This window comes from Trachypithecus francoisi, unplaced genomic scaffold (genome assembly GCF_009764315.1).
Source record: "Trachypithecus francoisi isolate TF-2019V2 unplaced genomic scaffold, Tfra_2.0 Lachesis_group0, whole genome shotgun sequence".
NCBI lineage: Eukaryota > Metazoa > Chordata > Mammalia > Primates > Cercopithecidae > Trachypithecus > Trachypithecus francoisi.
Window position 1 is genome coordinate 74,726,365 of NW_022681453.1, and position 26,140 is coordinate 74,752,504.

At 41.1% G+C, this 26,140-nt stretch overlaps 1 protein-coding gene and 1 long non-coding RNA gene across 26 annotated transcripts in view; one reads left to right on the top strand and one right to left on the bottom strand.

Annotated features, from left to right (window-relative positions):
• The window catches only part of LOC117083490, a 37,113-nt gene extending 15,883 nt beyond the window's left edge, over window positions 1-21,230 (bottom strand). Inside the window, exons 1-6 of the long non-coding RNA XR_004437104.1 lie at window positions 21,086-21,230; window positions 16,899-17,027; window positions 15,853-15,911; window positions 13,580-13,740; window positions 6,195-6,378; window positions 5,851-6,105 (exon numbers count right to left, since the gene is read on the bottom strand). This is a non-coding gene — a long non-coding RNA (uncharacterized LOC117083490). The remainder of the gene's footprint in view (window positions 1-5,850; window positions 6,106-6,194; window positions 6,379-13,579; window positions 13,741-15,852; window positions 15,912-16,898; window positions 17,028-21,085) is intronic.
• ZBTB20 (zinc finger and BTB domain containing 20) overlaps window positions 1-26,140 on the top strand; it is an 845,365-nt gene that overhangs the window by 788,011 nt on the left and 31,214 nt on the right. For 22 of the 25 annotated variants that reach the window (XM_033211197.1, XM_033211201.1, XM_033211195.1 and 19 more), the window contains one exon: window positions 21,163-22,767. In XM_033211197.1, coding sequence (XP_033067088.1) covers window positions 21,163-22,767 — 1,605 coding nt within the window. Of the gene's footprint in view, window positions 1-12,216; window positions 12,254-15,170; window positions 15,979-16,735; window positions 17,042-21,162; window positions 22,768-26,140 lie in introns of those variants that run through there. The other 3 variants (XM_033211213.1, XM_033211209.1, XM_033211214.1) reach the window with 3 other exon arrangements.

The window sequence follows — 26,140 nt, forward strand, 5'->3', positions numbered from 1 at the left end:
TAGCTTGGTGTGGTAGCACATGCCTCTAGTCCCAGCTACTTGGGAGGCTAAGGTAGAACTGCTTGAACCCGGGAGGTGGAGGTTGCAGTGAGCTGAGATCGCACCACTGCACTCTAGCCTGATGACAGAGCAAGACTCCGTCTCAAGAAAAAAAAAAGTATTCTGAAGGTCCTAATGATGATTTTGATCAGTAAATCACAAAATAAATTTTCTTTTTCTTTTTCTTTTTTGTTTAAACAGGGTCTGGCTCTGTTGCCCAGGCTGGAGTACAGTGGTGCAATCTCAGCTCACTGCCACTTCTGCCTCCCGGGCTCAAGCAATCCTCCCACCCAGCCTCCTGAGTAGCTGGGAACACAGATGCGCGCCACCACATCCAGCTAGTTTTTTGGGGTTTGTTTGTTTGTTTTATGGAGATGAGGTTTTATCATGTTGCCCAGCTTGCTCTCGAATCCTGAGCTCAAGCGATCCATCTGCCTCGGCCTGCCAAAGTGCTGGGATTACAGGCATGAGCCACCACACCTGGCTCAGAATAACTAATTATTGAGAGAAGTTCATTCATGGAGCCAGTGTTACCTACAGGTATCATGCTGGAACTGTGTCATCGACTTGTGGCCCCTCCAGACTCTAATAGTCTGTCCTCTTATGAAATCCTCCCAGGTCCCTTGGCAAGTCTGGTCTCAATGCTCATTGGCTCAAGTTACACTGTGTCATATTGCTCTCCCAAACAGTGCATAGATATGATTGTCTACATGTAATTGTTAGGGCCCATTGGTGATTTTCAGGGTTCTATTCTTCATCTTGCCATCTCATCCCATGCAGCAATACATCTTTAATTCTTATCTACAGCTGCTAGTGACAGTTTCGTGTGTGCTTCCTCTACTCATGGCAAATTTCGTTATATAAAATTAGTGCTTCTCCATATCTGTGAAGACTTCTCACATCCTTAGTTACAATAAAAGAGGCCACATGCACTACTGCCCTTAGAGTTGGAATATTTAGGATTGACTGAGAGCAGGCGTGAGGATTCTTTAAGGACTTCTTGCTTTAAGGAAATTTCAAGTCAGATCTTTCCACCAGTCACCTCACACTAGGTACCATAATCACGTACCTTATTACTTCATCAGCAGAATTTTTTTTTTATGGGGGGCAGTTTCTTTTTTGCTTTTCTTCTGCCTCTGAATCATTTGTTCTCGCTGAGGAATGTGTACCAGTTGTAACTTTTTATCAGTGCTGCAAGATTAAAGGTTACCTGGTCTGTACCCACTATTGTACACATGAGAAAACTGAGGCCCAAATAATGCAAGTGTCATAACAAAAGTTTCCCAGCATAATGAGTGACAGAGTCAGAAACAGAACCCTGCTCTTTCTCCCACCATTTATGCTGCCTGTTACTAAGTCTGCTTCTGGAAAAACTTATGTTTTCTGAACAGAAGAGAGTCAGCACTGTTAATCCATCAATATAGTGGATGTTTTCAATGTGGAGGACCACAGGCTAAGTATTGTTCAGGATGCAGTTTTATAAACTGGAGCCCTAGGCTCCGAGACTTAGAGTCTTGTAGAGAAGATCAAATAACATTCACAACTTCCATGCAGAGTGGTTAAAGATATGTCCCCATACACACAGACCCACCAGAGCATTGATTCACTCACTCAGTGTGTATAGAATATATCTTTTGTGCCTGTCACTACAGTGAGTTCTGTGAGGACACAAAGGTGGAGAAAAACAGACACCGCCACCAAGAATCTTAAAACAATACATGTCCTCACATCACGAGCATCTGAGAATTTAGAAGGTTTGTAAAGTCTAGTTTAATCTAGGTAACAGTAATATCTAGTTAGGTTTATTAGAGATGGCTCCTTTTGAGCTCTTTTGAAAGACTGGAAATGAAGCATTAGGACTAGGTATGAGGGGTTTGCACCCTGCTGCAGAGCTGTGGAAGGGTATTAAGTGGGGCCTGCCATGAGCAAGACTTTGGGAAGATCTAATTTGGCAGCCTGGATGTGAGAAGGAGCAACTGGAGGAAGGAGAGGGTCCAGACAGCACTGTCAGTGTTTCATACTATTGGTGACCTGAAGGGGGCGGTAACAGGAGGAATGGGGAGGATCCAGGTGCAACAGATTTTGTGGATGAGGGTAGACAGCTCTGGGAGCTGAGTGTTAGTTACAACAAAGGCAATTATCAAAGATAACTCCAAGATATCAAGGAAAGATGAAAAGCATTTAAAGGAATTGAATAGAGTTCCATTTTATATAGTGCTGAGTATGAGCTACCACAGGTGTTCCCAGTGGAGACAACTAACACTGAGTTACAAACAGGGTCCTGGGGCACAGCAGGAATGCTTGAGATTAGGACTAGCAAACCCTTTGGCTAAAAGGCCACACTATAAGCCATAGATATGGGAGTAAACTTCAAAAGGTCTTTGTTGAGAGAAAAAGGGAAAGCAAAACCTTGGGAAATATTTACAAGAGTGATAAGCAAGAGAATGAAGAATGCATAAATAGAGGAAAAGAAAAGAGGGGTCTAAGAGATAGGAGACAAACCAGGATAGTGCAGAGAGACCATCAGAGAGAGGAAGGGTCAGCGGTCAGTATCAGGTGCCACAGACACCAACGAGGGGGAGAGACCTAGGAAAAGATTACGTTGGGTTTTGGGATTACTAGCCTGATTGTTGTCAAGAAAGCAGAATCAGATGTGTCACAAAAAATACCATAAAGAGGGGTTCAAGAGCAAACATAGGATAAATAGGAAAGCAACTATTACAAAGTACTTTTTTTAAAAGTTTTAATGTTTTAAAAAGAAATAATGAATAAGTAACTCAAAAGTGGAGTAATGACTATTTTTATGATACAAGAATTCCTAGCCCATTATAGACTGAGAAAAACCAGTGTTAAGGGAGACTCTGCAATTAAATAGGCAAGGTGAGAGGGAATTAGATCTTCCATTTCACAGGGCAATTGGAATGGTAAATATATGCGAAAGGAATTTGAAGGCACTACCCAAGCCCAATGCAGCAGTAATTATATTATACTGGTTCTTTCTCTACTTCTCAACATTGCTTTCTCTTCTTTTTATTGAGAAACAATGTTTTGCAAGAATTATTACTTCACAAATATGCACTCAGTTCGTTACCCTCAGTAATCTCTGCACACTAAGCAGAGGATAGGTGTCATATACTTTGAACATTTAAATTATCCTAACAATTTTTAAAACAATTTTTAAAAACAATGGTTTTTAAAATGACAAAGCATAATTCTTTAAAAGCCATATTCTGTGTACTTCTTTCATGATATGCCTAATTCCGATAACTCTGTAATTACTAATAACAAACCTATGTGTTGTTCTCAAGTCCTCCTTCACTGTCATGAGACATCCTCAAATTCATTATTTGTAGGAGGGTGGGTTTCAATTTGTTTACTTAAAGTATGCTGCTTTCTGTGATGGTCCAAGACATTCCAAAGACCAATCCCACCTGTTCACAAAGTATCTGATATACTTTTACTTTAGGATGGTGATCTGGAACCAACTGAATCAAATGATACTTTGTTCTACTATTAAATTACCTGTAAAACTAAATAAGGAGATTATTTTGTCACTACTGAAAATTATATGAACAACCACATGGAAGAATTTTGCACATGAGTCTTTATAATTTCACAAGGCCAAATGAATTTATAGTTGATGTCAAAATCAACCTTGAGGAGTTTTTTCCTTTCCTCTCCAGTTCTAAAAATGAGTTTCCTCCTACTTATTTATTCTCACTAGTTTTAGCTTGGTTAGGTTATCAGTTTTATACAAAGATATTAGACCAAAGAATACAGAATTTTTAAGAAAGCTTAGTGTGGCATGTAGAATACTACACAAAGAATTTCAAGAAGCAATAATTGAATTAACTTTGTCATTAAATTCTTTGCTGTAATCACTTTCTTTCCTATATAATCACTGATTATCTCTTTGCCTCATATCTTAACTAGATATTTAGATGTAAAGGAGATAATGAAAGAAAAGTGCATATAAGTTTGAACTACAAGAGATAACTCTGTGTCTAATGGAAAAGACACATACAAATTCTGAACTAAAACTTTTAAAAGTTAACCCCAGGGGAGAGGATACATGTCATTTTCTCAGGGAAATACTATAGGTCTTTACATGTAGGCCTGAATGGAATTTTTCCAGTTTTTAGAAAACGCTCAGAAATCTAGCCCATTCCATTTTATTCCTGACCTAAAGGTCCCAGATGGGTGACTAGATCCTGGGATTCCTGAAGTGGCCTAAGTAATCCTGGGTTGACATGCTAACAGGCACTGCAAAGCAGGCCTGGTTTCACTGGGCAGTGATACGGGCAAAGCGTGCCCCCACTCCCAGCCCTGCTCCAGAGCAGGAGTTCTTGACCTGAAGGTCTCGGACTCCACTGGTACCATGAGTAGGCCTTTCTTTTAGAGCTTCATATTCTTTCCTGTGTGTTGTTCTGGGACACAGGTTTAAAGATTTTGTTACACTGGGGTCAGAGAACTAAAAGAAGGAAAAAGCCAGTTCCCCAGGACCTATCCTAATCAGAATCTGCATCCTGGCCCCCTAGAGTGAACTAAGAAGCAAGGAGGAGAGGTCCCTGTGAACAACCCAATGCAGAATGGCTCCTGATGGCCTCCCACATGCCTTCAGGGCAGGGGCAGGTATGGTAACAGACTGCTAAAGCTATTTCTTGAACATGTTGATAATGGACTAAGATTGGGGCTATGTGTTATTTTCCAGTATTCAGAAAATATTTTCTCACCCCCATGGTCCAGTTATTTGCTCTTTTTAACGTGAACTTCAGCCTATGAATACATTTTATGTGCCTTTAATTAACCTCCCTGTGTTTCCATTTCCTCATGTGCATAATTGCATAATGAGAATAAAAATAGTATCCATCTCATAGGGTTATTAGAAGGATTCGATGGAAAACTATATGTAAAGCCCTTAAAGCAGCACCAGAAAAACAGCCAGCACTCCAGGAATCTGAGTGTCAGCTACAGTTTTAAGTGTTTGAAAATAGTAATATGAACTAAAATTGATGCAGCCTAAGTGAGAGTTGTTGCAAGTCCCTGTCCTTTCCCCCTGAGAGTGACTGACGCTGAAAAGCCCTAGTTCTGTGGGAGGAGACTGTCTGTGGAACAGTTACCTCCTTCACTTCAAGAAAAGCCAGTGCCCCTTTTCTTGTCCCTTCTTGGATTCAGGCCTGAGTAGACTGACTGGGACGCTTCTCCATTATCTTTTTGCCTTCTTTTATTCCCCCATTTGTATTTGTTTTCTAAAAATGAAAGAGGACTAATATGCATAATCTTACTCTTACGAAACACCCCATTTACAGACAAGGAAACTGGGGCTGAAAGAAGTGTCAAATCTCTCTGAATGTGGTCCTCTTGATACAGGGAAGGATTAGAGTATTATTAACATTATAGCATTACATTCTACTGTTAACCTATTAAGTTCCTTCCTGTCTTCAAGTGCATTCTAGTCAATGAGAGATTTTCAGGCTGTGCATGTTGGCTCACACCTGTAATCCCAACACTTTGGGAGGCCAATGTGGATTTATTGCTTGAGCCCAGGAGTTCGAGACCAGCCTCAACAACATAGTGAAACCCCATCTCTACAAAACAATTAGCGGGGCATACTGGTGTACACTTGTAGTCCAGCTACTTCGGAGGTTGAGGTGGGAGAATCACCTGAGCCCAGCAAGTCAAGGCTACAGTGAGCCATGATCATGCCACTGCATTCCACTCTGGGTGACAGAGTGAGACCCTGTCCCAAAAAAAATTTAAAAAGAAGAGAGATTTTCAAATTATAGGGAATGGATTTGTGTGCTGTCTTACCTCAGAATACATTATAGGATCTGCACATTTTCCTATGTGCACCCATCTGCAATCTGTCCATTCACCTTAGGTGCCCTTTCACCGTAGCTCCTTCCAGCCGAGACGCCCGAAGAGGGCAAAACATCAGATCTTTAGAATGTGCAAACTTCTGTGCTAGCGTATCAGAGAGCCCTTTGCAAAGACAAATACTTACAAGTAAAGAAATGCATCTTTTATTTTTTTGAAAGTCAGTCGGCTTGATGGCTTGAGAGTTGTCTGAAATAATTTTAAATAGAGGTAAACTTAGAAGAGTAAATGAGTTTCACTTCTGAGGAGGATTGCTTGTAATCACCCTGCTTACTTACCTTCTTCTATTCTGAAGCAGTCTGCAGTAGTTGGGAAAAGTATAATCTTAAGAAATTCAGTAACAGTCACTGGCTCATTATACCTGGTAAGTTTTCCCCATCCCGTGGTGCCCACAGTTTTTGGTACTGGGTGGAGATAATTTTGGACGTTTGCTTCTCTTAACTCCTGAGCACTTGTGCTTCACTGTAGAATTCCAGAGACACATGGATGTGGAACTTGATCTACAAGCCCGCCTAGTAATAGTTGCAGATTAGATTGAAAGCCAAACTAGACTGTACACAAGTCTGTATAAATCCCAAAATAGAGCTTTAAAATAATAACTTACTGAGTCATGATTTCTGCATCTCATATGCAGTATTCCTTAAATCACATGTTGATGGCTAATCAACAAAATCCAAAGACGCAAATTAGATGGTACAATATTTACAGAGAAAATATATGTGTAGTTTGAAAAGCAAGGATTCTCAGGGTTACAGTCCCACCCCCATTCCCCCCAGAAATGATAGCAGTTGCAATCTGAACTCTCAACATTGTAGCCAAGAAAGGAATGAATATAACAATGGAAAGAGAAAGATTTAAGATAGAACTTCTTAGTTAAAGGAGTCTGGACCTTCAAGAAATATGTTTAAGAAAGATTCAGAAGAAATACTAGGTAAGATGAATTATTCCTTTTCCTCAAATAACATTCTAGCAATGTACTTGTTAAATGTTTTGGCCAGGTGACAGAATTCAGGAGGGCAGAATCTTGTTTACCTTGTCCGCTGCTGAATCCCTAGCACCCAGCAAAGTGCTTACACAGAGTAGGGGTAGGTGCTTAGCAAATGTTTGTTGAATGAATATGTGAATGTGGTAGAGAGAATGAAGCGAAAAGAATGGTATAGTGCATTTGGAAGCATTTTGCCTGTTTGTGAAAATATAGGTACTAATTTTTTACTGGATGATTTTTTTTCATTTAGCAGACCTACAAAACACAGTGTATCACAAATACCCTCTGCTTTTTATGCTGGGGAAACAGAAAAGCTTTCTTTTGAATGTAGGCTGCTACATGTTTTAATTCTAATAGCAATATGGCAGGTCAACTTTGTGGTATAATCTGGTGCCTGTTTTTGATAGATATCATGGAAATAGATACTTATTTTCAAGATGCTCAAACAGATGATTAGGCAAAAGCTCTAGCAAACCTTGAAACAACAAAAAGGAAAGGTTTTCCCACTCCCACCTCCCGTTGCTGTAACATCCTGCACAGTTTTCTGCAACCCCACATCCTCCTCCTTGTTTCATCCTTTTCCTGGGTCTAATCTTTGTCTAGGGAATACAGCATGTGACTGTCAGTCTAGCAAGGAGACAGTTCTTGAGAAATCCACCCCCCACACACTGTGTTCCCAAGCTCCTCTTATGGGAATGGCATGATTTGATCAGCAGCAGGCAGAGCTGGCCCAGGGAAACAAGAGCTTGGCATAGGAATCTTAGTGCCCTCCTGCTGGAAGGGCCCTCAAGAGAGTTGCTTCATGCCCACCCTCCCTCAACTGGCTGGACAGTAGAAGGATGTGTAGGAAAACAAATTCCTGGCTGAATGAATAGAGGATTAAATGAATGAGAGATGAGTTCACTCCTCCAGAAGTCCCCGCCATCCCACTTGAATAGAAAGGCTAACTTTGAAGCCACTCTGTTCTCCATGGCACTATTTTGTGTATACTCAGCTTTGGAATATGGTTGCCATCTGCTCCCAGTGCTTAGGACTAAGGAAGTTTTGGGGTGGGTAGGAGGAGGCTGGGAGGGAAGAAAAGAGACACTTAAAATGAGCTAATGATCTCCTTTGTGTTAGAGTCTAGGTTTCAGAACATCAGTCCTGTACTTCAAGAACAAAACACCAGTGTGTCTTAGACCACACCAGGCGCCAGCACATCAGATAAAGCCTGTGCTGTGTGGTGTTCAGCCACCGAGCCTGGAGAAGTTCTAAAAGTGAAATTGCAGGTGCACACTGATGAAACTAAAAGAAGAAAAGGCCAAGGGTAAAAATGCAATCAGGAGGGCTCTGCAGATATGTATCTGTGGGGTTACAGTCGTTGAAAAATGAGTCTACTAATTAATGAGTTGGATAATACTATAAAGGCAAGGAATTTAAGGATCTTTAGAAGAAATGAGACACGTTTCCATACATTCTGAGTATATTGTGAGCCTTTAGTATAATCTCAGGGTGAAAGTGACCTGGCTATTGTGTATTGCTGTAGATTTAACTGTTGATTAAGTGTTAGAGATTGTTGTACTAGAGGCATGCATGGTGGTCCTTTAAAAACAGAAAAGGCTGTTAAGGTTGGCTACTAAGACAATCAAACATCTCTGAAAGGCAGTGAATAACTCATAGAGCTTTCTAGCTTCCCTGGTATTGTTTGTATAAATTGTTGGGAGTTTTTTGTTTGTTTGTTTGAGACAGAATCTCACTCTGTTGCCTAGGCTGGAGTGCAGTGACATGATCTCAGCTCACTGCAACCTTCGCCTCCAGGGTTCAAGTGATTCTCCTGCCTCAGCCTCCTGAGTAGCTCGAATTACAGGCATGCGCCACCATGCCCAGCTAATTTTGTGTTTTAGAAGAGACGAGGTTTCACCATGTTGGCCAGGATGGTCTCAAGCTCCTGTACTTAAGTGATTCACCTACCTCAGCCTCCCAAAGTGCTGGGATTACAGGTGTGAGCCACCATGCCTGGTCAAATTGTTGGTTTTAACACAAAATCATATTGATAATTTATGTACTGAAATAACATGCCGGAGAATAATAATTAAGCTGGGGATGTATGCTAGTGAAAAAAATATTACAGTGAAGTTTATTTTGGGAAAGGATTAGCTAATTGGCTAGGTATGACATTTGAAGGCCTTGTATTATTATATATTCAATAGTAGGCCTGTATCTTGAATTGGAGGAAGGCAGAAATTCTTTTTGCCATGCAAGGGAAGAACCTCATCAATGATGTATATAAGTATAAATTTAAGAGACAATGACAATCCTAGAAATGCAAAATACCACTTTAGGGAGCTCTAAGTGATTGCTAAGCAGTGTGTCACACTCAGTGCCTGCGAGCAGCAAATCAGTACATATTTGTTGGCTGTGTGAGCTCTGGCCTTGACTCCTGTCTTCCAGCAGGAACAAGTCATACACAACGGTGACTCAGCCACAATTAGGATATTAGTAATGCCCTAAATCTATCTCATGTACAGTTTCTCTTCCTAGAAACCTTATGTGCCTCATATTCTATTTGTCCCTACAACATCCCTACGAAGCATACACACCTTCACTTCACAGGTGGGATAACAGGTTCACAAAGGAATAATTTAATTCTTTGTCTTCAAATGTGAAATGTTTGATAATCAGTATACTGACCCAGCTCATTGTAATGTTTTTCACATTATTTCAGGTTTCCTAGGCAAAGGACATATTTTATCTTTCTCATTATTATTTTTAATTAGTTTTCAGAAAAGGTGAGATAAAAACAGAATCTAACAAATATCCCATGGAGATATTTGGTGTTCTCTTTTCTTTCAAGAATAAATTAAGACCTTCCCTGCTCCTCTCTGCTGGCTCTCTCGGCAGATAGTCAAAATCCCATGCCAATTTTCAAATGAATAAGGGCTCATTCTAATAGCTGATCACAGTCCCCTCTGTTGAGGAAACAGCCTTTTAAATTCATGTGTGGACCCTGAATAAGTTACTCTTGGTTATAAACTTTAACAGTTTGACCTGAAGGTTTTTAAACTGTACTAATATATAACCTGGTTGTGAGTTCAGCAATAAATTTATCCCCAGTATGTGAAGGGCCAAAAAGAAAACTAGTGTCTTTTATTCTCTCCAGTGACCTTCACTAAATATTGCATATTTACTTTGTAAATGAGGACACCCAGTGGCCACCAAGAGAAAATATTCTAAACAATCCTTGACACTACTGTTATTGTACATATAAATACCCTGTTATCAATGCTGATTGGTAGGTATTTCTGTAACATCTGTTTCCAAGCAGATTAGCTTCCCTAACTTAGGCAAAAGTGATCGGAGTTTGGCCTGATCATTTTTCTATCACATCATAGATTGGTTATCTCTTCTTATTTTTTGTTACAAAGTATGGCTTAGCTTTGGGTTCTGAATCCTCTGTTGACAGGGGGACCCAGTGAGCTGTCTCTCTGGGGAAATGGAATCAAGGAGATAGAGACAGCATGGCATGTGTCAGAAATCATAAATGAATGAGCAGAGTTTGTGGGCAATTCAGTGAACACATAAAACAATTGCTTGGACTTTACATTCATATTGAAAATAGAACTGTGGGTAGGTAGGGAAATAAAGGACAGGAAGAAGAGCATTACACAGAACTTCAGGGGTGGGAAAGCCCTCTTGGGACCATACCACATAGACATATCTCAGAGTCAATCTGCAGCCTGAGATTCCCACTTATCGTCAATATGTTTGTGAAGTGTAGTGAAGAGCTGACCAAACAAGCACTCACATAGAACCCACACATTATAAAGAAACATGCTGGGCACAACGAGGCATCCAGTTATATATTTGTAGTTGTCATTGTAGTTGTGGTTATAACAAGACAAGATACTAGCCTTTGGGAGGTTTGGAGTCTTAGAGAGATGAGACAGACACAAATGAAAAAAGAAAGAGAAGAGACAATAATATATTGGTAAGAACTAACTTAGGTGCTACAAACTTCCCCAACACTCCTCAACATTCAGGTACAAAAAACTCCCTTATTTTTCTAAAGAAAATTAAACCTGAGGTCCCTGTCACCAAATTAGCAAGAAATACAGCCAAGTTTTGGGGCTCCCTTCTCATCCCTAGATTGGTACAAGACTCATGAAATCTAATTTCTTAGTCCATGATGGTCTGCATCATTGACATTGCTTGACTACCCCACAAAGATGCCATTGAGCCTGGTCCTTCTGACTGCCAGCACTACTGCACTAGCTGGGTTTACAGATGCCCTCCACAGTGGTCCTTGCTGTTGACCATTGGCCCAGCCCTCAGATGATCACTGCTCCTCTCAAAGCAGTGCCTTTTTATGTCCAGCCTCCAGAAGTATGCCAAGCAGTTACCCCAACTGGAGCTGTATGCAAGTAGAGACCTTGCTACCTTCCCCATTTGAGGGAAAGTTGATTGTTTTTCTCTCCAGTAGTGCTATCCAATTCTCTAACTCCAAAGCATCAATCAACCTCACTCTCCTTACCCCAGAAGGGGCCCAGGTTAATAATTCATTTTAGAGAACAGAGATTAGTAAAGAAAACTCTTCAAGGTTTCTTCTTTAGGGCTTAATGGGCTCTGAAACCACAACTCCCTCAGGCAAAGGAGCCTATAAAGTATACAAAAACCTGGCGTTCTTTCCTACAGGTGGAGGAAGGGGGAGCTACCTTCTCATTAGGAAACTTTTCTTATTCGGTGAGAATAAGCCAAAAATTAATGTCTCAGTTTATTACCTCACTAACCAGTGGAAACCAAGAAAAGAGAATTCAGGATGAACTCTAGCAATCACAGAAGGCTTCACAGAGAAGGAGGAAGTTTGAATAAGGTTCATGGAAATGATAAGACTTTGGTGAGGAGAGAAACCACAATAACTGAAGAACTGCGGAAAAATTCAGAAGAGAAGTAAAAATAAATGTAATCCACATACAGGAAAACAAAATGGCCAACCTTTTGGATTAGCACAGAGATTTTATTTTAGAGAAAATCAAATCCAACCAAATCAGTGAAGTGAGATCAGATAATTTGAATGTTAACTATAGCTATAGGAGACCTCTATAGCTCAATGACTTTTTTGATAATATGTAAATAATATAATAAATATTATACAAAAGAATATATAAAGATATAATAAAGATAAAATGCCTACTTGTGATTAATATAATTACAAAGTATGCCTTCTACTTTATTTATTTACCAGAACCACCAAAGGTTTTGAGTTCTATCTGACAGCACTTATTCTTCATCTCAGTGTAAGCTAAAAAGGAACTTATGTCCTATTCTTTCTTTTTAAGGATTTCCTGTGCCTGGTTCTATAATGGATCACCCGAGGTACGCAGATGAATTTCAGCTACTCTCTGAACCTAGCCCACACAAATCACTTCAGTGCTTCCATTTTAACCAGTCATCCAACAAAACAGATTTACCTTTTTCCTTGGCTTTTCCCTGTTGCTTTGGGATAGAAGGTCTTTACTCCTCAGTAAAATTATCTGTCATGGCTCAAGTCCATAGAGAAATCGGCCGGGTGGTGTGACTCATGCCTGTAATCCCAGCACTTTGGGAGGCCGAAGCAGGCGGATCACGAGATAAGGAGTTTGAGACCAGCCTGACCAAAATAGTGAAACCCCGTCTCTACTAAAAAAAAAAAAAAAAGCCAGGCGTGGTAGTGTGCACCTGTAATCCCAGCTACTCAAGAGGCTGAAGCAGGAGAATCGCTTGAACCTGGGAGGCAGAGGTTGCACTGATCTGAGATTGTGCCACTGCACTCCAGCCTAGGGGACAGAAGAAGACTCTGTCTCAAAAAAAAAAAAGAGAGAGAGAGAGAGAGAGAGAGAAATCTTGCATTCCCCTCCTACCAACAAACAGAGATACTCTTGAAAAACAGTGGTCTCATTGGAAGCAACTTTTTTTATTTTTCAGAAAGACCCAAGCAAAGAGAACATTTGAGCATGAATTTGAAGACCTGCTTCAAAAGTAGTTTCAGAATGCCACAGCAACAGAGGACTAAAGGAAGTTCTATGAATTGGGAACTTGATGATATTTTTTGTCAGAAAACTTTTTTTTTAATGACACTATTGAGTTCTGTTTTCTCACTCATTTAAGACCAGACAAAAGTTTTCCCAAAGTCAAAAAATTAGTTTCTTACCTAACTATAATTCATCAGTGTGTGATGATATTCTTTAAAGAAATGCCATACTTGGGAGTTATACTGAATCTTTGAACTCACTGAATTTACAAATCTGCTTTTTTCTATAAAATAAGTATATGATGATGTAGAGACCACAAGAACAGATTATTAAGTAAGAAGATGCTGGTTTTCATATATTCAATTTTTAAATTTATGATTTCTTTTTAAGCAAAAGACCTAACTTATTAACTGTACAATTGAATATACAGATCCTTCTTTAAGGTCTATTCAAAGCCAAGTTCAAACAGCACAACTTTGTGAATGTAGGTAGATCCCTTGCTTCATTTTTGTATCCCACCACGGATGTAGCATCTCTGTATTTTTGTTCCCCAGATTTAGTGAACAAAGGAAAAGGTTACAATAGGGCAGTAGCTAAATTTGTAAGAAAAGCGCTTTAGAGATAGAAAAAATGAAACTCCTAAAAGGTATCTCAAAAGGTTTACAATATAAGAGGATTTAAAGGCATCAACCTCAGATTTCATTGACTTTTCTCCTTAGTCCCAGCAGGTCTTCTCCCCCTCATTTCATTTCAACTTTGGAATGAGGGCATAAGTGTCTTTCAGAATGTTGTCTGGAATTATCTATCCAATTTCTTTATTCACAGAGTAAAACTTAATTTTCACCAACTGTACTATAATGTAAACTTCAACAGTTTACCTCATTACAATCATTGGAATCGGATGCTCAAAGTATAAAAATTCATAAAGCATATAGCCTGATAATACTGAAGCATATAGCCTGATAAGACTGAAGTTTTAACTTATGGTTGGAATTGGTTTCCATAAAGTGGATGCTCAATTACTTGTTGATTGATTGATTATGCCCTCACCTCACAAGTAAGGAATTTAAAGTGGCTTAAAATAATATTCAATTGTTAATAAATATGTAGGAAATATATTTCTATATAACTCCAAAAAAAAGAAATCAGAGTAGAGATAAAATAAAGAATTGATAATATAATGAGGGTGGTGAAAATTTTACATAGAAAAGCATACCATGAGGTCCTACATAGTTGCTAAAAGGGGGCCTAAATTTTTATTCTGAGCTCCCTAGTAAACAGAGCCAGGAGGGAAATATGATCAGTTATGATATTCACAGGTTCCACAAAGAAAAGCAAAACACAGCTTTTCGTGAGCACTGAGATCTGGGAGAAGTTAATTGATTAATATATGTTTCCAACATCAAAGATCCTTATGGATAAATTTCTTCCATTGATTTAGATTTCACATCATTTGTATCCTTATGGTTCCATTTACAGTGGGGTATTCTCAGTAAATGTTTCACTAATGAATTGGTGAAAATTCAAGTGACCCCAAAAGCAACTTCATTCATAAGTCGGTTGTATTTACAGTTTTACAATATGGACAGGCATGCCCTCATCCTTTCTTAGAGATAACAGCAGACTTAACATAAAAAGGCAAGCCAAAGACCTGGGCTAACCAAGGGAAACTGTGAGACCTCTAAGGCCAAATAAAAAGACTTTTCTGGAATTACTTTCTCCTTTGGACCTGTAAAATCCCACTAGTAATGTAAATCTATTCTTAGCCTTAGATAAAGTACAAAGCTCTTATTTTTTGGTGGAGTGAAGAGAGGAGAAAGAAGTCAGGAATGGGAGATAAGTCAAGATTTAGGGATGGGCCTGAAAATCACAGGGCAAATGTTTTTCTAGTTCTCAATTTTGCCTCCTTGTTCCCCATACTTCAGGCTTAGTAAAACCTAGTGGTATAACAGCAAAAAGGAAGAAAGGGAAGGAGGAAAGAAGTCTTGCAAGTAAACTATTTTTTTGGTTGATTAGATGTGTATATTGAGTTTATATTTATTTTTTATTCAAATTATACCACAATATCTAATTTTTAACAGTCAAAAAATGTTAAAGGGTGTTTTCTAATTCTTCCGTGGATTTGTCTTAACTGCCAAAAGGTATCTACTCTGAGTAAAACAAAGTTTACTAAATAATAGTTAGCTACAACAGTTGTAAACAATATGGCTGCCATAATCCAGATTTCTGCTAGTATTAGTAGTTATCTATATTTCTGTCTTCCCTTTCAATCTTTTTAAAAAATCTTTCTCTTCTGAAAAGTAACTTATCTCATTTTAGCTAAGATTGTTTGCTTTCTTACACAAAATAGCATCAGCTCAACTTAAGTAAATGGAAAATATTAGTTCAACAGACCTTATGCATCAGAGAGTAATGCAATCACAAAGTTTGCATCAGTTTTAGAAGCTTTGACTATGGAAAGTAGTTACAAGTATTTTCAAGAGGAATGCCTGAATCTCAATCCATAGCTCTTAATTTGGGGAAAACACAGACCCCTTTGAGATTTTGATGAAAGCCACTGATCTTATTCCTGTAAAAGTATAAACATGTCCATTCATGAAAACTATACATACCCCCTAAAACCCAAACATAAAACCAAGGACCTTTAAATACTTTTAAGTATTCTCTAGAAATGTTCTATGAATGAATAAAAATTCAGGTAATATTAAAGACATACCCAATTACAGTGTTGGGATAATAAATAGAATGGTGTTGTAAAAACTGTAAAACAAGTTAGCAATTTTTAATATCTTTGTCTAGATAAAATAATAAGTAGTGACTAAAAAAGCACATCCAGCTAGTCCCCAACTTTCATAGGTAGCCATTCCTGCAAATATGTTTGAAAGTCAAATTTCTGCAAGTGTAAAGTCAAATTTCTTCTAACTTCAACAACTGATGTATGTTTTATGTGAAGAATTCTATTACCAATGGCTAAAAAATATGCTGAAATCCTTGATGGGTCCTCCAGACTGGGCTTAGACAATCTGGAAGATAGAGGAGAACCCTCATTGGGAGATGGCCCAAAACATCCCCCTTTTCACCCAAGAATGGGTAAGTAAAACTGTACAGCTCTCCCTCCCCTAGGCTGATAACCCTCCCTAGTCTCACTACTGAGGTAATAACAGCTGGGATGTGCCAGGTATATGGAGCCAGTGTAGGAGAAAGAGATCTTGTCTGCTTGCCACCTTCCACATGCGTGTGTGATTTCTCCAGTGCTCCCAGCCACCGTCCCAAGACTGTGATGATACTAGTGAGATAGAAAGAGAGAGCAGGGTGGTTCAGGGTCATTTGCTCTGGATGGAAGCTGTGAGCGAGAAACTACGATAGCTCCTCTAGTGCAGGGATTCAGCAGGATTCCCTTGGCATATATGAGGAGGTAAAGTAGATGTAACTGAGGTCTTACAACAGGCAGGGGGTTTGGAGAATAAGGGAGCTCAGTCACCAAAATACATCCCCCCTTTCTCCAGAGATGACTAACTCTTTCCTAGTGTGACTGAGTTGGCAAGCTGCACCCTGTTTCATGTGCGGACCCACCAGCCTCATCTGGTGCCCCAAATTGAAAGCTCAAAGGCTTTCTGGCCCTGCCACTTGACTTAGGCTTATTAACTGGACTGAAATGTATATTGGTTTTCATTTGAGAGATGGTGTTTCCTTCCAAGTCCAGAGATTTCAAATCCCCATCCCCCTCTATAAGCATCTTACCCTTGCACTAGTCTCATTTTATATATCCTTTTGCTCTCCTGATTGAGAAAGGACTGGATTTCACACCTAATTAAAAGAGATTGTATTGCCTGCTGTTTCCTTTCTTGCTCATTTTCTCTTGTGAGCAGGCAGCTTTTTATTCTCATGCTAAGTCCTATCCCTGGACCCCTGCAGCTTAAGGGACAGGCAGGAGCAAGGTTCCTGCAAAACAGAGAGTCAGGCCCTCTATCCCCAATTCCCCACAGGCAGATTTTCCCTTCAGTACTCACCCCTGCTTTAGCCCCGTCTGTGTTGTGCTCTCGCAGAACAGTCACTTAGAATACATGATGACGTTCATTACTGCAATTCCTTCCATGTTTCTAGAGAATGCCATCACAGGCTGACTCTATATTTTTACTCTAGTGAAAAGGAGGTAAGTTATTATTTTAAAACAGAGAACTATTTTTATAACTTTTTCATTTTGCCATTGGTTTTGTGTTCATAACACTGTGCATTTTTTATTTCAGGTGGGGAAGAATCCCCAAATACACATAATCACATAATCTATGTAAAGTTTTGTGGTTTTGTACAGTTGATAGGGTTGGGGTTTGGGTGCTGGTTTTTTTTTTTTTTTTTTTTTTTGAATAGCTCAAATGCCTATTCAGTGCCAATCTAAGAAAGAATAGAGTTAGCATTTTCACACCATTCCTTCCTATACACTCCCTGAATAACCATCTAATCAAGATTTGTTTTCAATGGGGGACAAATCTTCTACAGTAGATAGAGTATTTCAGATTTATTCCATTGGAATCTATACATTAATGTCCATTGGATGAAAAGGACATGCTCACAAAAGCCTGGACTTTGCCTTGCTGTGGCAGAAACTTTTTCCCACTGTATTAGTGTTAAAAATAAAAGAAAGCCTGGGAAAGGAATTGCCTCAGCATTGTGTGCTGGAGGAATGAGGAGCACTTGAATGGGGAGGCAGGGTCCCCCTTCGCATCTGTACTTATATCAGCAAAAACGATTCAGCTTTTCATGACTGTTCACTGCAGTGTGGGGCCAGTGTACTCAGGGAGATGTTTAAGAATTGTGTCTATAAAATTCAGCCAGGCATGTCAGGTCAGGTTGTGAACGTGTGCAGGTTTAGGTTTGTCTCTGTGGTTTTTAATGAAGTTGGTGGCAATATTATCGCAGAAGTCTTAACTCAGACTATTTAGTAGATAACTTGATTGTTTAGATGAACTAAATTTGCAATCCAGTCCGGTCAGTTTGCATTTTTCTCATGAAATTGTGTGTGTGTGTGATTATGTGTGTTCATTTCTCATCTCTGAAGGCAACCTTCATCATTACTTTCAGAGTCTTTTTTTTCTGCTAAGAATTAAGGTAACTCTCGATCTTTGGGCACTTCAAGTTTCATTCCTTAGTGATCCACTGTTATGCAGTGGAAAAAACATTAAGAGGCATAGGATCTAATCCCAACACTGCCATGTGCTACTGTGTAAAACTTTGGGCAAGTCATGTAGACATTTTGAGAGCCTCAACTTTCTCTTATATGAAATAGTAATAATAAGACTTGTCCTGAAGGGCTGGGCACAGTGGCTCATGCTTGTACAATCCCAGCACTTTCGGAGGGTGAGGCAGGCAGATCACCTGAGGTCAGGAGTTCGAGACCAGCCTGGCCAACATGGTGAAAACCCATCTACTAAAAATACAAAAATTAGCCAGGTATTGTGGTGGCACACACCTGTAATCCCAGCTACTCGAGAGGCTGAGGCACAAGAATCGCTTAAACCCGGGTGTTGAAGGTTGCAGTGAGCTGAGATTGTGCCACTGCACTCCAGCCTGGGCAACAGAGCAAGACTCTGTCAAAAAAAAAAAAAAAAAAAAAAACCTGTCCGAAACACATATAGGCTTGCTGTAAGGGGTAAATGAGATGTTACGTGTAAAAGAGTTGTATACACTGTCAGATACTACGTGGATACTAATTATTGTGATAATTGTGATAGAGCTACTTCCCAGAATTATCTGAAAGAAAACTCTGTCATATATGACATCTCTAGTGTTATTATTGTAACCAGTGCTGTCAGCAAATGTGTGTTTAAAGAGTGTTTTCACTTGTGTAGAAAAAATGTAATAAATCTATCCTACACAGAGATGATCACAGACACAACCAGTTTTACTGCCTATTGTTTTAATTAAATGAAAGAGACCTTGGTTATAGTAAAATTGTATATAGAAAATTCTACATCATAGTGCCAGTTAGTTAGTTGTCTTTCTTCTTGCACTGTGACGTCTAAAAAAATAAGTTATTTAAGTTAGACAACTGAGGCTATGTCGAAGCGTGACAGCCTAGAAACATGAAAGCCATGGTAAATCACGGATAGGTATAGAAGCAGCTGGAGGTAGTGGTGGACAAAGCCTTTCATACAGCTTTACAACAGAGCCGTGGATCCCTAAGGGCCAGACCTCAGTCAGGGGCAAACTATGCAATATAATGAAGCAGCGAAGAGGGTGAACTCTAGAGCCAGACAGCCTGGGTTTAAATGCCAGTCTACCAGCAATTGCCTGTGCATACTTGAGCAAGTTTCTTAGTTTCTCTGGCCTCAGTTTCCTCATCTGTAAAATGGGAATAATATCATCTACTCCCCATGGTTGCTGTAAGATGAAATGAAATCATATACATAAAGCAGTTAGAACCGTAACTCCTAAAAAATGTTCTCTTGTGATTACTATCATGGTATGTATGTATATTGAACTCAGCAAGAACTTGAAATTTGGTCTGCTGCTGATTGAGTTCCTGAACAGACCTTCCTGGGTTATTTGTACCCTTCTTTGGGGCCATATTTTGTATTAACATGGTTAGAAGGGATTCACCTTAATTCTTTAATCTGGCAAAGAGAACTTGTCTTATATAAGTAAAAACGATGGAATCTGTAGCCTAATACAATATTTTAGGCACGTAACAGACCTGATAGAGTCAGAACAAGAAAGAATGCTCTTACACAAATTAGTGCAAATTGTATTATTGAACATTTATTAAGTTAAGCTCATACCATGTGAGGGTGATTGAGTGAAGCAAGGTAGAAAAGCTCATTGAACTGAGTTTCCTGAACAAGTCTTCTATCAGAGTTTGAGGAGGTAGGCCTTCTTCCTATCTGCAGGCTATTACCCCTCAGGTGGCTTCTCACAAGATGGAGAGACTTGGCTCACAAGCCAACAATCAGTGCTTGGGCCATTTGGTTTTGAAAGCCCACTCACTTCACTTTCTCAAGCTGATTGTTCAGTTGTAAAGGCCAGAGTAGGGAATCAGATTGAAGAATTATTTGCAGGGGAATTCTCTAGAGCCGTTTGAGAGGTGAACTAGAAAAATAGAAAAGTCCTAAGATCTGCTGTAGCCACCTGTTTTCTTTCTCATTCTGAATCCAAATCTTATCAGTATTATCCCTTGTCATACAGCCTATGTTATAAGGGTGGCACTGGGTCAGGCTATCCGCAGCCTCCACATAGCTGTTGCCTTCCTCCTGGGAGCTGTTTAATACTTCCCTGTGGCAAGTACATAAAGCACCCTATTACCCAAGGAGATCATATATCCCACTTCTGGTTTACTCCTGCTATCCTGGCCTAATTATTAACAATGCTCCCTTTCACTCTTGAAAGTGCCCTGCTCGAATAATAAATATGATCGCCAATGTACTCTAGTCTCCTGGGTCAGAACTGCCATCTCTGACCTTTTTAACATTCCTTCTTCATTAAGCCTCAGAAAATTCAGAAAACCTTCCATATCACATGCAACCACCCTAGAAAGTGCTCAAACAGGTTGTCAGAGATGACAAGAAGAATGAGTAGATGCAGAAAGCAGCCATGGAGTGCCCCTTTAGCAAGCAGATTGCTTTCTGTAGCCCATCCATCATCCAGAAAGCATGGTCATGACTGGTAGACGTCTTAGTCTGGGTTGAATTTTCCACGAATTTTTGCATACATGGTGTGGGTTTTGATAATATGCCGTATGACTTAATTGGAAGGGGGTTTATTTGTTAACTATGAATATGGTCACTGTGTATGAATAAAATAAGGGACTTTGATAAGTTGAGGGAAATGTAAACTTTCCCAAAGAATCTGGGCTTAGGCCTATCTAAAGTGAAGGCAAAGTAAATAAATGCATAAATAAAAATAAAGTGGAGGTATAGTGTGCCATAAGAACAAGTCTTCCATTTGCCTTTCACTTCTTTGCGGAAGCTATAGGAATAACAGGCAAACAAACCATCTGGTTATTAGGCCACTGTAACTCAGCCGGAGCTCTGGGCAATTAACATGGATACCCAAAATGGCTGCGGCGCTAAGGCTGGAATTGGAGCAAAATTCAAGGTCCTTTTCCCTCAGGCCATCGTACCTACAGCTTGTATGCCGCAGCCTGTCCATCTCCCCGCTTGCGTATGTAAGGGCAGTGCTTCTAGGAGCCATGAGCATTACTCACCTGAAACCTAGGTGTTAGGAATGCAGCCAGCTAGATCTGACCCATGCCTATTTTGTGTCTGCGTTGACATGCTGCAGGTGACATCAGTTGCAAGGGGATGACCGAGCGCATTCACAGCATCAACCTTCACAACTTCAGCAATTCCGTGCTCGAGACCCTCAACGAGCAGCGCAACCGTGGCCACTTCTGTGACGTAACGGTGCGCATCCACGGGAGCATGCTGCGCGCACACCGCTGCGTGCTGGCAGCCGGCAGCCCTTTCTTCCAGGACAAACTGCTGCTTGGCTACAGCGACATCGAGATCCCGTCGGTGGTGTCAGTGCAGTCAGTGCAAAAGCTCATTGACTTCATGTACAGCGGCGTGCTACGGGTCTCGCAGTCAGAAGCTCTGCAGATCCTCACGGCCGCCAGCATCCTGCAGATCAAAACAGTCATCGACGAGTGCACGCGCATCGTGTCACAGAACGTGGGCGATGTGTTCCCGGGGATCCAAGACTCGGGCCAGGACACGCCGCGGGGAACTCCCGAGTCAGGCACGTCAGGGCAAAGCAGCGACACGGAGTCGGGCTACCTGCAGAGCCACCCACAGCACAGCGTGGACAGGATCTACTCGGCACTCTACGCTTGCTCCATGCAGAATGGCAGCGGGGAGCGCTCTTTTTACAGCGGTGCAGTGGTCAGCCACCACGAGACTGCACTCGGCCTGCCCCGCGACCACCACATGGAAGACCCCAGCTGGATCACACGCATCCATGAGCGCTCGCAGCAGATGGAGCGCTACCTGTCCACCACCCCCGAGACCACGCACTGCCGCAAGCAACCCCGGCCTGTGCGCATCCAGACCCTAGTGGGCAACATCCACATAAAGCAGGAGATGGAGGACGATTACGACTACTACGGGCAGCAAAGGGTGCAGATCCTGGAGCGCAACGAATCCGAGGAGTGCACGGAAGACACAGACCAGGCCGAGGGCACCGAGAGTGAGCCCAAAGGTGAAAGCTTCGACTCGGGCGTCAGCTCCTCCATAGGCACCGAGCCTGACTCGGTGGAGCAGCAGTTTGGGCCTGGGGCGGCGCGGGACGGCCAGGCTGAACCCGCCCAACCTGAGCAGGCTACGGAAGCCCCTGCCGAGGGTGGTCCGCAGCCAAACCAGCTAGAAACAGGTGCTTCCTCCCCGGAGAGAAGCAATGAAGTGGAGATGGACAACACTGTTATCACTGTCAGCAACAGCTCTGACAAGAGCGTCCTGCAACAGCCTTCGGTCAACACGTCCATCGGGCAGCCATTGCCAAGTACCCAGCTCTACTTACGCCAGACAGAAACCCTCACCAGCAACCTGAGGATGCCTCTGACCTTGACCAGCAACACACAGGTCATTGGCACAGCTGGCAACACCTACCTGCCAGCCCTCTTCACTACCCAACCCGCGGGCAGTGGCCCCAAGCCTTTCCTCTTCAGCCTGCCACAGCCCTTGGCAGGCCAGCAGACCCAGTTTGTGACAGTGTCCCAGCCCGGCCTGTCGACCTTTACTGCACAGCTGCCAGCGCCACAGCCCCTGGCCTCATCCGCAGGCCACAGCACAGCCAGTGGGCAAGGCGAAAAAAAGCCTTACGAGTGCACTCTCTGCAACAAGACTTTCACCGCCAAACAGAACTACGTCAAGCACATGTTCGTACACACAGGTGAGTGCCACCCCACCTGGAGGCCTGGCAGCAGGGGCTGAGGAGGGCTGTGGGAAGGCAAAGTAAGAGAGCAGGTAGAAGGGAAGGTTTGGGATCATCTTTGAGATTTTAAACAGACCCCACCACAAGCCTCTTCTAGAAGCCCCAACTGTGTTCCTCCCATCATAAGAACAAAGCACCTTGCCACCAAGGGACACCATCACAGAAATCCTTTATGGAGAAGGGATATCCTAGGGATGTCCAGACGGCAGAAGAGAAGACTCGGGGCATCATATAAGCCATATTCAAGTATTTGTGTTTCAGAGGCAGCATATTGTAGTCAGGAAGAGTTGGAGCTCCAGAGCCAGATGGCCTGTCTTTAAATTCAGCCGTAGCCACTACTAAACCGTGTCACCTTGGAAAAATTACTTAACTTTTCTGTACTTCAGTTTCCTTGCATATAAAATAAGAATAAGCGTCATACACCTTCCTTATAGTGCTGTTTTGAGAATAAATTACTACATGTGAAATCTTCAGGGTAGTTCCTAGCACATAATAAGTGCTCTGTAAGTGGTAGCTATTATTAAGATGGTTAAGAGGAGCCGACGTCCAGTTTGTATAGTTTGGCTCCAAAAGGTAGAACTAGACCAGTGATTAGATGCTATCAGGAGATTCTTTCCACAAAACAAAAGAAAAATTTTGTTAACAATCAGACCTGTTCTAATATCAGATAGACTGCCTTTATATGGAGTGAGTTTCTGTAATTAGAGGCATTCAAGGAGAGAATGGATAAACATTTTTAGGGATTTTGTGCACAGGATTCAGTCATCAAGATGGGCAAGATTGTGTTTCATCCCTAGATTCTGTGATTCCAGAGCTAAGATCTCCTGATCTCTCAGCCAGTCCTTTTTCTTAGCTCCATAATGGGACAGAGATATGGAATTCCCATAGAATTGGGCATTCCATGGATGTGCCTCCATATAAGTGAGTACCTAAACGATTGTGATTTCACCTAGATTCTCTTGGACCTAAGAATACCTGCAACACTGATGATCATTATATTTGAAAATCTTTTTTTTTTTTTTTGTGAGACAAGGTCTCGCTGTGTCACTCAGGCTGGAGTGCAGTAGCATGATCTCAGATCACTGCAGCCTCAACCTCCCGGACTGAAGCAGTCCTCCCACTTCAGCCTCCCAAGTAGCTGGGTCTACAGGCACATGCCACCACGGCCGTTTACCTTTTGTAGTTTTTGTAGAGACAGGGTTTCACCATGTTGCCCAAGCTGGTCTCAAACTCCTGAGCTCAAGCCATCTGCCTGCCTCAGCCTCCCAAAGTTCTGAGATTACAGGCACGAGCCACTGTGCCTGACCTCAGAATACCCTTATTAAATGACACATAATTTACCAGGGAAAAGTTACATACTCAAATTCTGATACATGAAAACAAATTAGTTTCTCAAAACAACCTTGTTTCTCAGGTCAACTAGTAGGAATCCAAGAGACAGGACATAAAACAGCAAAGTTTAGATTGGGGACTGAAGGGAAAGAAAGCAACAGAGATGGAGACAAGGCATCAAACATGGAATTGTGGCCGGGCGCGGTGGCTCAAGCCTGTAATCCCAGCACTTTGGGAGGCTGAGGCGGGTGGATCACGAGGTCAGGAGATCGAGACCCTCCTGGCTAACACGGTGAAACCCCGTCTCTACTAAAAACACACACAAAAAAAAACTAGCCGGGCGAGGTGGCGGGCGCCTGTAGTCCCAGCTACTCGGAGGCTGAGGCGGGAGAATGGCGTGAACCCGGGAGGCGGAGCTTGCAGTGAGCCGAGATCGTGCCACTGCACTCCAGCCTGGGCGACAGAGCGAGACTCCGTCTCAAAAAAAAAAAAAAAAAAAAAAAAAAACATGGAATTGTACAACTCAAACAGAACATTACTTAAGATCAATTTTGCCTTCTTTGCAGTGTAAGTCAGGACATTATGTAAACTAATGTGCGTACTTTTATGAGAATCAGTTTTTAAAGATCACAGTATTCACACTTGCAAATAAACAAAGTGACTCACTACTGAATTTAGGAAGAAATTTGGGTAGTGGTAAGTTGCTATGTTTATTTATAGGGATAAATGTGAATGTACGAATGACCTGAGGTCAATCACAATAAATTTTCCATATGGTTTAGGTATCACCATTATTAGGTGAAGTAATCAAATAGTAATGTTTTTATTTTGTGGCAACTTATTATTTATAGAGTGTTATCGCATAGTTTATATCCTTTCCTCCCCCGGATAGCTGATTTATAAGCCATTAAATTAAGGAACTTGGAGGGAGGGGTATAGGAAGGACCATTTGAAAGTATCTCCTTAGCCAAAGTTTACTTTGCTGGTCTTGGATCCATAAACATATCTACTCTCCCCTCTGTACGTCTCTTCAAGTAGACCTATCAGATACAAAGTTCACACATCCCGTTAGATCACATACTAAGGTAAGTCTTTAAATTTGCAACATAAAATTTTCAGTTTACTACCAAAAAATATCTTCTTGATGTATAAATACATTTCTCCAATGAATTCACCAAAGATTCTGTGGTTAACTGAGATAGCTAGATTTGGACATGAGAAAACCAACAAAGGATTTGTGCACTCAGACATTATAGATGCAAAAGCTATAGGTAGAGTCATTTTATTAATCTGAGTTATGCTTAAAGTGTGAACTTCAGTTTTCTAGTAAATTATGAACATCCTCAGTAAATTATGAATGTTATTGTAATGGTGTGTATAATATAGCCCCATCTGAAAGTAATAATGTGCATATATCAATCAGGCCCCTAATTTAGAAGAAGTAATGCTCTTCCCTTTCATTCCGGAATTATTTGGCATGGCAGTTTGGAAATCCTATTGGTCTTTCAAGACTTTTGTCTAACTGAAGGATCCCCTAACCTAACAAAGTTTTAGAACAATTGGTCTAGATTTTCAAAAAGCTAGACAGCCGGAACATGTGGAAATAATTCAAGACCTGGGTTCGTTGTAGCTCACATTTCCAAACAAAGTTCTTTTCAATTTCTGGGGAAAACATAAAAAAATGGAACCTCAAAACTTTACAAGAGCCCAGTGGAAGTGATACAAATTCAAAGCAAAAAGTCCAAATGTTAGTATAAAAAGGTTCTAGGGAGCATGGGGATACTCGTAAGAGTAGGGTTGGACTCTGTGTTCCCACCCATACTCTAAAAAGAATCCTAAAAAGAAAGAATCGCTTGACAAAGTTAAAAAGAAAGACATTTGGGTTCTCTCCATCACAGCTACTAGAGTAACTGTCTTAGCAATTCATTAACTCCAAAGTTTAATATAGATGGTAGTTGCTTTCAACAACTGCAGAGATAAATTGTGTGTGATGGTACAC